Raw genomic sequence first — 11496 nt, 5'->3', positions numbered from 1 at the left:
ATAGCTACATTTTAATAAAATATATGCAGACAAATATACAAAATATTTTAGCTATGAAACAAATAAAAATACATTTAAGGTATCATGACTGTTTTGACGCTAAAAGAGTCCTGCAGGAAATATCAGGATCAGAGAGAAAACATTTTTTCTAATCCTAATTCACTGACGCACAAACACCCAATACTCTTTTAGCTGCAATGGAGTAGAACCCCAAAAAATATATTCTGGAATAGGGGGTGGATATGGGATTATTTATTACTTACTTGTTTCTGAGTAGACCTGCATAGGATTGCTCCCTCATTGGAAGGAAAGTAAGGCTGAAATCGTATATCAGTTTATGTCCTATTGAGTTCAGTGGGAAATACTTCTGAGTAGATGTGAACAGGATTGTGCAGTAAAATTGGGTAGTTTTGCCCAGCTGCTGGGGAAAATGGATAATCCATAACAATACATTTAACCCAAACACTGAATAAAATAGAGATACAAAGGGGTTTTAATAAAGAGTCTCTTTCTTATTAATTAATTCTGCTATAGATTAGACATGAAGCAAGAAATGGGCCTTTCTACTACCCTGTTGGAATGACCAGTGATACAGTGGAGGAAATAATGAAATTACTACTTTTAAAGATAACAATGGGCTCTAGTTGCCAAGGGTTCAGAGATGGTGGTTGTGAGTCTTGATAATTCAGGCTTTGATGTCCAAGAGTCCTCAGTTTAGTTCTGAATTCTTGCTAATGATGACATCTTCCGATTGTGGGGAGTCTGGCAGAGCTGTATGCCCTGTTACAACACTAGCATGTGCATCTTTTCCCAAGTCCCATGACAGCTGTTGATCAGCAGGAGAGAGTCCCATATAGAACTTAGATAGATTAAAAACCTTGGCAAGAGCACCTGAGCCAGAAGAAGAAACCGATAAGCATCACATCTTGTGTCCTCCATGCAAGAAAAAGATCTTTATATGCCTCCCAGACTATGTACCGCGGGCTTTACGACACACCTTGACCATCTCAGACAGCTTCACCATCGCCTCAGGGATCCCCTCTCCACTCACAGCACAGCAGCCTTGCACATGCCACCGGTGCCCTTGCAAGTTCCTCAGTCCCATTTTTTCTGCCACCTCCATGGGAGGCCATGCTCCAGGCAAGTCTTGCTTGTTGGCCAGTAACACCAAAGGCACCCCTTGCAAGTCCGGGGATTCCAGCAGGGCCTCCAACTCAAGCCTGGCCTCCTCAAAGCGAACACAGTCCACACTGTCCACCATGAAAACCAGCCCATCTGTGTTGGCATGGTAATAACTCCATAGGGCTCTGATCCGGTCTTGACCACCCACGTCCCACATGGTGAAAGAGACGTTGTTGATGGGCTGTATTGTTTCCACGTTGAAACCGACAGTAGGAATGGTCATTGGAGTTTCATTTAACTTCAGCTTATAGAGGAGGGTTGTTTTGCCAGCTGCATCAAGGCCAAGCAAGAGAATACGAGCCTCCATCCCGTAGAAACTCTGCAACGCACTCTGAATCCGGGTGAGTAAGAGCCCCATGGCACGCTCTGTTCTAGTCAGACACAGCCACTGTGTAAATTAGCAAAGGACTGTCTTAATTCTTATAGACAGTCGGCTGTTGTTTCATTGGCTCAACTCTAGAGGGTGTGGTGTGGAAATCTCATTTCTGTCTTGTTGGCAGCAGACATGCTGGAAGTTTTGCCGACTAGCTCTCTGACAGAAGAGGTTTTGATGTAACCAGAGGCTGGCCAGCTAATAGGAGGAGTTGAGCTGTAAGTTGCTGCTGCTGCTGCTGCTGCTGCAAATAACTTTTACTCCATATTGACAAATCTGGTTTGCTTTGGTTGTTTGTATTCATTGTGGAGCCATAGGGCAAGTTTCTTTTTTTCATAATGTAAAAACACCATTGGCACTTTTTCTGAAAAGCAGAGCTTCTTAAAACCCTGTAAGATCTGGTATGATTGGTTGGCAGCCCCCTATCTTTCAAAAAGACAGCTGAAATCTCACAGATAATGAATATGTCCCATGCATTTGGAATACATTCCGATCCTTTTATGATATATCCCATCCTAATCTGGTGGCAAATAATGATGATATAGCAAGATGAATAAAAAATTAAAAAATTGATAATTTAAAAACAAATTTGAAATTGGATTGTGTTTTTTAAATCAGTTATATTATACAGCCACGAGAGTGGCTGTATACTATAGCCAGCGGGGATTTTTCAGATTACGCAATGTTAAATTGAAAATACCCCCTCATGCCATTCTGATGCTTCCCATAAGCTCATTTCAAAACAAAACCTTACATAACCTATAGTCCTGAACTCAGAAACACTTGCTTAACAACCTTCTCAATTTTCATGGCGATACATAAAAAAGAGAGAATAGACAGTTCAAAGTGTAAAAAGAGAGAGAAAAACCTCAGAGGCCTTTTGGACTTTTTTTCTCTGTTTTCATAATCTGTTGAAATTCATTAAAAATCAGCCATGTTCACAGAGTACCTGTAATCCTAATACTGACGTTGCCCCATACTCTGACCTTCATCTGCTGCAGTTTAAAAGTTAAAAAAATGCCTGGCTGATTTTTAATTAATTTAATAAATTTTGGCTGGGACCCAATGATAGCGCGGAGCATGATCAGTAAGAACCAACTGTCAGAGTTCTAAAAGCCTCACAGCTGCTGGGCTTGCCTAATCAGAGGGCCACACCCACACCAGACTTTGATTTCATGTGAGACAGTCATGGCTTCCCTCAAAGAATCCTGGGAAGTATAGTTTGTGAAGGGTGCTAAGAGACTCCTATTCCCCTGAGAGAACGGTTTAACAGTCAGCCACTCTGATTGAAGGTCTGTGAGGGGAACAGGGCATCTCCTAGCAACTCTCAGCACCCTTCACTAGCTACACTTCCCAGGATTCTTTGAGAGAAGCCATGACTGTCCAAAGTGAAATAAAGGCCTGGTGTGGATGTGGCCAGGGAAAGCTTTGGTTTAAATTTGGGTGGGAGGCTACATGTGTCTGCTGTAGAATAAAAAGGTGGGGGAAAGCCTGAAAAAGAATGATTCTGTTTACAATGTTTTCCTTTTGGAAAGGAAAGGGGCTTCCCTTCTGCCCAGTGCCCACCCACCCAATCTCCTCCCCTCCCACTCCCTGCCCCTTCCCTGGGTCAGTGTTGGACTACGACCTGAGAGACCGGGGTTCGAATCCCCACACAGCCATGAAACTGACTGGGTGACCTTGGGCCAGTCACTGCCTCTTAGCCTCAGAGGAAGGCAATGATGAAATCACCTCTGAATACCGTTTACCATGAAAACCCTATTCAAAGGGTCGCAATAGGTGGGGATTGACTTGAAGGCAGTCCATTTTCATTTTCAAACATGATTGCATAGAAATAAATCCCACTGAACTCAAAAAATATGCAAATGATCAAACCTACCCTCCCTTCTCTTTCCTCCTATCCCCTCCTCTTGCCCCTTCCCTCCCCCTTCCTTTGCCCCTCACTCCCCATCCCCTTCCAATCCCCTCTTGCCCCTTCCCCTTCCCCCTCCTCCCCTTCCTCCTCCCCATGGTCAGTTTTACCTATCTTAAACATGATTGCACGGAAGTAAATACCATTGAACTCTATAAGCATGCAAGTGATCAAACCTGCTCTCCCCTCCACCTTCCTTTGCCCCCCTCCGATACGCTCCTTCCCACTCCCACTCCCCCATGGTCAGTGTTTCCTATCCTAACCAAGATAGGAGTAAATCCCATTGAAAATAAGCATGCAAATGATCAGACCTGCTTTTCCCCTCTCCTCTCCTCTCCCTTCCTCCTCCCCTGCCCACTCCAGCCCTCCCTCCCCCAGTCAGTTTTACCTATCCTAAGCATGATTGCACAGGAGTAAATCGCACTGAATTTAATAAACATGCAAATGATCAAACCTGTCCTCCTCCCCTCTCCATCCTGCCTCCTCCCCTCCCAGTCCTCCCTTCTGCATTTCCTCCCCTCCCTCCTCCTCCTCCTCCTCCTCCCCTCCCCATCCTCTGTGGTCAGTTTCACCTATCCTAAGCATGATTGCAGGGGAGTAAATCCCATTGAACTCAATAAGCATGCAAATGATCCATCCATTCTCAGCAAACTTGGACAGGATCCCATTTCTTACCTCCCGGATTAAAAAGCAGGGAAATTCACTAATAGGTAAAAAACCGTGCGGTTTAAGAACATACCTATAGCCCACAGCTATTCTATCAAACTTTAAAAAGCAGGGAAATTGGGCAGCTATAGTGAATGCATCAGGGGAGCAGGAGACCTGAACTCCTCTCTGAGATATTGTACTGCCCTACAAATTGGTCAAAATGCAAACACCATTTGGGTTGGTCTTTCACAGTCCAATCCACTTCCTGTGTAGCTTGGAAGAATTTGGTAACATGTGCCTCTGAGCATATGGTGAGTGGTGGCAACACCTGCAATCAGCCCAAATAATAGAAAGAAGACATGTGCTGTGCTGATCTTGTTTTAGCAGGGAGGAAGCAACATTATTAAGACAGTTGATATAGTTCAGATGGTCACTTTGAATGTGTCTAATTTCCTTTGCAATTTTAGTGACGTTTCCTATAGGAAATCATTTTCTTTTGTTTCTATTTCTGTGAATATGTGAAGTACAGCAACTCTTTGCAAAATTTATACTAAAAAAACTCCAGACATAATTGTGGAATAATGGCACTGACTTCTGCAGAATAGTCTCCAGTGGACCTCAGGAGTGTCTCAATTTGCACAAGATAAAACAGTGGGAGGTGAAATATATTCTAGCAAAATGCTAGGTGTGCTCTATGTTTGTAATTGACTGTGCCCACCTTGCCTTAAATGAAGTGGTTTAAACATAGCAGGCTGAAAATATGCATCCTCTTTTTTCCAACAGCTAGAGTCATTGCTGAAGTAGCAACATATTGGAATCAGTCTGATTTTTCATTAAACTGCAGGTCCAAATTCCACTGTTAATGCACCCAAAATAGAAATAGAACATAATCTCCAATTTGAAACACAAAAGGCTGTCTTCACCATCATATGACACTGACTAATAAAAAGGCTTTGAAATTAATAAAAATAAATTTGACACAGATTTCTGGGATGAATAATGAGGGAAATAAAATTTTCTAGTGTAGATTCTCTGTAGCAACATTAATAACACAGGAAAGAAGAAAAGTAAGAAGAACACCAGCAAACATACAAAAATATAATTCTCTATCTTTGGAGATGGCAAGTGTTGCCACCACTCACCATATGCTCAGAGGCACATGTTACCAAATTCTTCCAAGCTACACAGGAAGTGGATTGGACTGTGAAAGACCAACCCAATTGGTGTTTGCATTTTGACCAATTTGTAGGGCAGTACAGTATCTCAGAGAGGAGTTCAGGTCTCCTGCTCCCCTGATGCATTCACTATAGCTGCCCAATTTCCCTGCTTTTTAAAGTTTGATAGAATAGCTGTGGGCTATAGGTATGTTCTTAAACTGCAAGGTTTTTTGCCTATTAGTGAATTAACTATTCAATCCTGTGCATGTATTCTTCAAATAACTAAGTGTGTAACCAAGCCTAAGTATGTATAAGTGGAACAGCTTCACATTGCTTCTCTATGTACCGCTCTCGCCTCTTGTTACAAACCACCTCAGACCACCCCTCCCCAAAATATAAGCATAAGGTATCTCAATCTCATTCCCAGCATCTATCTGTATTCTGTAATAGGGAAACAATAACAGTGAACCATCATAGCATTTTAGTACAGGGAATGTTTGTATCTTGTTAAAAAAATCCACACATTTCCCCCTTCTCCAAACGACGAATTTGGTTAGAAATAACATGCTCGTCTGTCTTGCTTTCTACTTTGGAGAGAGAACAGGGCACACTCCTGCCAGGTCACAATGACAAAGGCCTTGATTTCTACATTGCTTTCTATGAGCAGATCCAAATCTTACCACAGCATCAAAGTAACCAGGAAATCTGGTCTGTACAGACAAAAAGGCTGATTTTCAAAATCTCCTGTGTCAGAGAGCTAAACTGCAAAGCTTCCAGCGTGTCAGCTACCAACAAAACAGGAAGGGAATTCCCACACCACACCCCCTTGAGTTAAGCCAATGAAACAATAGCTGGCTCTCTATGAAAATGAAGGCAGTCCTTCTCTATGCTACACAGTGGCTGTGTCCCATCAGCCTAATCCAGTGGCCATGTTGCCTAGGGCTGATGAGAGTTGTAGTTCAAAAAAGTAACTTTTCCAAGCTGTGGTCTGGACTAGAAACAGTGCGCCATGGGGTTTTACTGAGCCAGATTCAGAGTGTGTTGCAGAGTGTCTACCAAAAGGAGGTTTATGTTTTCTTGCTGGGTCACTCTGAATGCAGCTGGCAAAACAGTCCTCCTCTATAAGCTGAAGTTAAATGAAACCCCATTGGCCATGCCCATACTGGGACTCAGTGTGGAGATTGTGCAGCCCATCAACATCACTTTCACCATATGGGACAACCTATGCCAGATTAGGACCCTGTCAAGACATTACCATGCCAGCACAGATGGGCTGATCTTCGTAGTGGACAGTGTGGACTGTAATCACTTTGAGGAGACCAGGTCTGAGTTGGAGGCCCTGCTGGATGCCCAGGAGCTGCAATGGCTGCCTTTGGTGCTACTGGCCAACACATGGAAGTTGCAAGGACACCGGTGGCAGGTACAGGACTACTATACTATTGAACAGAGAGAGGATCCCCGAGGCAGTGGTGAAGCTGTCGGAGATGGTCAAGGTGTACCACAAATCCCAGGGTGCATAGACAATTCGGGAGGCATATAAAAATCCCCCTCTTTCATGGACACAAGATATCCAGCTGATCAGTTACTTGTTGCGGCTCAGATGTTCTTGCCAAGGTTGCTTAATCTGTGTAAGGTCTGTATGGGACTCTATTCTGCTTATCAGCATCTGTCAACAGACTTGGGAGAAGACACAAATGCTAGTGTTGGGGTTACTACTTGAACACAGAACAGGGCACATAGCTCTGCTGGACAGCCCTCAAGCAATTCTTTACTGAAGATGTCATCATTAGCAAGAATTCAGAACCAAACTGAGGACTCTTTGACATAAAAGCCTGAATTAGCAAGACTCACAACCACCATCTCTGAACCCTTGGCAACTAGAGCCCATTGCTAAGTAGTAATTTCATTATTTTCTCCATTGTATCACTAATCATTCCAACAGGGCAATGGGAAGGCCCATTTCTTGCTTCATGTCCAATCTATAGAAGAATTAATAAATAATAAAGATACTGTTTATTAATATCCCTTGGTTTACTCTTCCTTATTCATTGTCTGGGTTAAATGTATTGTTATGGATTATCCACTTTCCCAAGCAGTTAAAAGTTCTAGGAGCAGTACTAACCAATCCCATGCACATCTATTCAGAAGCACGGGGGCGGAGCAAAAAAGGAGAGATGGGAGGTTAAGCATTCACATGGAACCTAGCGGGATTGGTAGTGCCTACTGTGCCTACTGTGGACGAAGACGGCTGGATTTGAAATCGGGAGACGTAAAAAATTGAAGCCGGGGATGAGTGAGGCCTCTTATCTTCTCTGTTCGTTGCTGCAGCTGTGCTTTCTGTTGTGGCCTGTGTGGGTTCTGCCTGTTGTCGCCTGCTGATGCCCCTGTGCTGTTTTGTTGCTATTGTCGTTGTGCTCTTTGTTGCCGCCTCCGTCGTCGCTGCTGCCGCTTTTCGTTGCCGCTGTTGCCGCTGTTGCCGGGCTCTGCTTCCTCCCTCGTTGTGGCTTGGGCCGCTCTTGCCGTTCGCCGGGGCTGCGGCTGCGGCTGGTTGTTGTTGGGCGGCTTGTCTCCTCTTTGCCCCCGTAGCAGTCTACGGCACTTTTTGCCGCGGTTCGTGCTCTTTCCAGCGTCGCCGTCGCGGCTGTGCCCTCTGCTGCTGCTGCTGTCGCTGTGCTTCGTCCTTGTCGTGGCTGTGCTCCGTTGCTGCTGTGGCTTTTCCTTTCGTTTTTGCCGCTGAGGTTTGTGCCTCGCACTAGCGGCCAATGCCTCTTCGCCACCATTAACATCTGGACTTCTCGAGGGTGGCGTCTTTCGTGGGAAGAAGAGAGATCTTAGAGCTGGCGTCTGCGTGCACAGAGTGCGGGACTATGTCTGGCGTGCTGGTCTGAATTGGATGAGTGGGTGTGTATATGAGTGTGTGTGCTGTGAGTGAGTGTGTATGTTTGTGTATATAAGTTGTTTGCATATTTAAGTGCCTGTATATATAAGTTTTACTATGTGCCTCAGGAAGAGGGTTTTCCATCAAGCGGGGGGACTTGAGGGGGCCCCAATTGCCATAGTGACGGGCAGAGGGAGGTATGGCGCTGTAAGAAGGACGTGCCAGGTAAGGGGAACGCGGCCCAGACATGTAATGGCTGTGCCTTGTTCCGGTCCTTCTCACACCCGCAGGGTTGTTGGTTGTCCTCTCAGCCAACTCTCAGATCTCCAGTTGCTGCTTTTAAATGCCAGATCGGTACACAATAAAACCTCCCTCGTCCACGATTTGATTGTGGACGAGGCAGCCGATCTGGCATGTATAACCGAGACCTGGGTGGGTGAACAGGGAGGAGTTAGTCTCTCCCAGCTCTGCCCACCGGGGTACCTGGTCCAGCATCATGGTAGATCTGAGGGTCGGGGAGGTGGGGTCGCTGTGGTCTATAAGAGTTCCATCTCACTCACCAGGCACCATGTCCATGCAGTTACCGGTCTGGAGTGTTTGCACCTTGTGCTGGGCCAGAGGGACAGGCTGGGAATCCTTTTGGTGTACCACCCACCTTGCTGCCCAATGACTTCCCTAACTGAGCTGACGGAAGTGGTCTCGGAGGTATTGCTGAGATCCCCCAGACTATTAGTACTGGGGGATGTCAACATCCATGCTGAGGCTACTTTGTCCAGGGCAGCTCAGGACTTCATGGCCGCCATGACAACCATGGGGCTGTCTCAATATGTTAGTGGTCCAACACATACGTCGGGGCATACTCTAGACCTTATCTTTGCTACTGGACATGGGGATAGTGATCTGGATGTGGGGAGCCTTACATCTCTCCCTTTGTCATGGACAGATCACTGCTTGTTGAAGTTTAGACTCTCAGTGGCCTTTCCCCTCTGCAAGGGTGGGGGACCTATTAAATTGGTCCGCCCCTGGAGACTAATGAATCCTGAAGGTTTTCAAAGGGCTCTGGGGGATTTTCCGGCTGATAGGACTGGCGCTCCTGTTGAAGCCCTGGCTGATCTGTGGAATGCGGAGATGACCCGGGCTGTTGACACGATCGCTCCTGCGCGCCCTCTCCTGTGTAGAGCTCATACAGCTCCTTGGTATACTCCAGAGCTGAGAGTGATGAAACAAGATAGGAGGTGCTTGGGGAACATTGCTCGACACCGTGGGCTCTCCAATGTGGGGTCCCGCAGGGGTCGGTTTTGTCTCCTATGCTTTTCAACATCTACATGAAGCCATTGGGTGCGGTCATCAGGAGTTTTGGAGTGCGTTGTCATCAGTATGCTGATGACACGCAGCTCTACTTCTCCTTTTCATCCTCATCAGGTGAGGCTATCGATGTGCTGAACCGTTGCCTGGCCGCGACAATGGACTGGATGAGAGCTAACAAACTGAGGCTCAATCCTGACAAGACTGAGATGCTGTTGGTGGATGGTTTCTCTGATCGGATGGTGGATATATACCCTGTCCTGGATGGGGTTACACTCCCCCTGAAGGAGCAGGTTCGTAGTCTGGGAGTCTTCTTAGACTCTTCCCTCTCACTTGAGGCTCAAGTAGCCTCGGTGGCTCGGAATGCGTTCTACCAACTTCGATTGGTAGCCCAGCTACGTCCCTATCTGAGTAAGGAGTACCTTACATCAGTTGTACATGCTGTGGTAACCTCGCGCTTGGACTACTGCAATGCGCTCTACGTAGGGCTACCTTTGAAGACAGCTCGGAAGCTACAGCTAGTGCAAAATGCGGCAGCCAGATTGTTAACAAGGACCAAGCGGTCCGAGCACATAACACCTGTTCTGGCTCACCTGCACTGGTTGCCAATATGCTTCCGGGCCAGATTCAAAGTGTTGGTATTAACATATAAAGCCTTATACGGCGCGGGACCACGATACCTGTCGGAACGCCTCTCCCGATATGAACCGACCCGTACACTACGGTCTACTACGAAGGCCCTCCTCCGGGTTCCGACTCATAGGGAGGCCCGGAGGGTGGTGACAAGATCTAGGGCCTTCTCAGTGGTGGCCCCCGAATTGTGGAATAGTCTCCCCGAGGAGGTGCGCTCGGCGCCGACATTGTTATCCTTTCAGCGCCAAGTTAAAACCTTCCTCTTCTCTGAGGCATTTTAATTTAAGTCACTTAGTTTTAAATCCGCTGTAACTGTTTTTAGATTGTTTTATTTTATATGCTTTGTTGTATTATATTGTGTGATTTTATTGTATTTCTGTTGTTCAACGCCCAGAGAGCTATTGCTAGTCGGGCGGTATAAAAATCTAATAAATAAATAATAATAAATAAAATAAGCAATTCCTAGTGAACTCAATGGGCCTTATCCTCATTAAGTAGGTGTAGGATTGCAACCTTGGTTCCCTTTCAGTGAGAAAACAATCATATGAAACAGGAGAGGCTTTAATCATTTTTATAACTTGCCCTTCCCCTATGTCTGTATTACTCTTTACCAGTTGGATATACTTGTAGCTGCTAGCAGGACCAGGGAACTGACCCCTGCTCTTTGCTGCTGAGCATCGACTCAGCCCCTGTAGATTACAGGAAGTAGCTCCAAGAACTACATGGGGGGCCTTGGCTAGCCTAAGGACTTTATAAGACTGGCTATAGTGTGGTGGGTCACTGCCTATAGGTTGACTCAAAAGGGGTTTTTGGTTTGGGATGAGGGTTAGGACAGTACCCTGTTTGACTGGGTCTTTTTTGTTGGGATAATGAATTGTATGGCACTGTGATATGGTTGGTTGTATTATTTTATGCCCACACTTAGCATGTTAGTTGTCCCAGAACCGGTCAGGGTATAAGACAGGCTGACTCTTACGTGTTTGGTATCCCTAGATGAGAAATTAGGGGGAGTTTGGTTGCTTCCCAGGTGAGAGGTGTTGGAGGCTGCTAGCATGGGTTAATTTAATTTGGGGTTAGCCTGTTGATAAGATCACTCATGTCTGAGTTCCTATTATTACTGCTTGTGTAGTGATGTATGTGAGAGCCAGCAGTGGTATATGTGTTGTGGGGGGAGTGCTTGAAACATGTGCTTGAGAAGGGGACACTTTGAGGAGGGTGCACAAATTGTGTTATATTCTGAGTAGCATATGTTTTAATTTGAGTGTCTTTTAGTATGGATTATAATCAGGGGCGTCCCTACCGGGGTGCGGAGGGTGCTGCCCGCACCCGGGTGTCACCATGAGGGGGGTGACACCCAGAGCCACCCTGCGCCATTGCCCAGCAAGGCTGCGCCGACTCCTCCTCGGAG

The 11496-nt window shown here is 46.0% G+C and overlaps 1 protein-coding gene and 1 pseudogene across 1 annotated transcript; one reads left to right on the top strand and one right to left on the bottom strand.

Moving 5' to 3' along the window:
- Nucleotides 1-61: 61 nt before the first annotated feature.
- LOC133366209 (uncharacterized) lies at nucleotides 62-1557 on the bottom strand. Its single transcript, XM_061589065.1, has one exon. It carries the CDS (start codon nucleotides 1538-1540, stop codon nucleotides 971-973), a length of 570 nt encoding a protein of 189 aa, XP_061445049.1. The 5' UTR covers nucleotides 1541-1557; the 3' UTR covers nucleotides 62-970.
- Nucleotides 1558-5898: 4341 nt separating this feature from the next.
- LOC133368026 (uncharacterized) lies at nucleotides 5899-7165 on the top strand (annotated as a pseudogene).
- Nucleotides 7166-11496: the final 4331 nt, after the last annotated feature.

Source organism: Rhineura floridana, chromosome 11, assembly GCF_030035675.1.
Source record: "Rhineura floridana isolate rRhiFlo1 chromosome 11, rRhiFlo1.hap2, whole genome shotgun sequence".
NCBI lineage: Eukaryota > Metazoa > Chordata > Lepidosauria > Squamata > Rhineuridae > Rhineura > Rhineura floridana.
The sequence above is the reverse complement of the archived record's forward strand: the minus strand, read 5'-3'. Positions and strand labels throughout refer to the sequence as shown.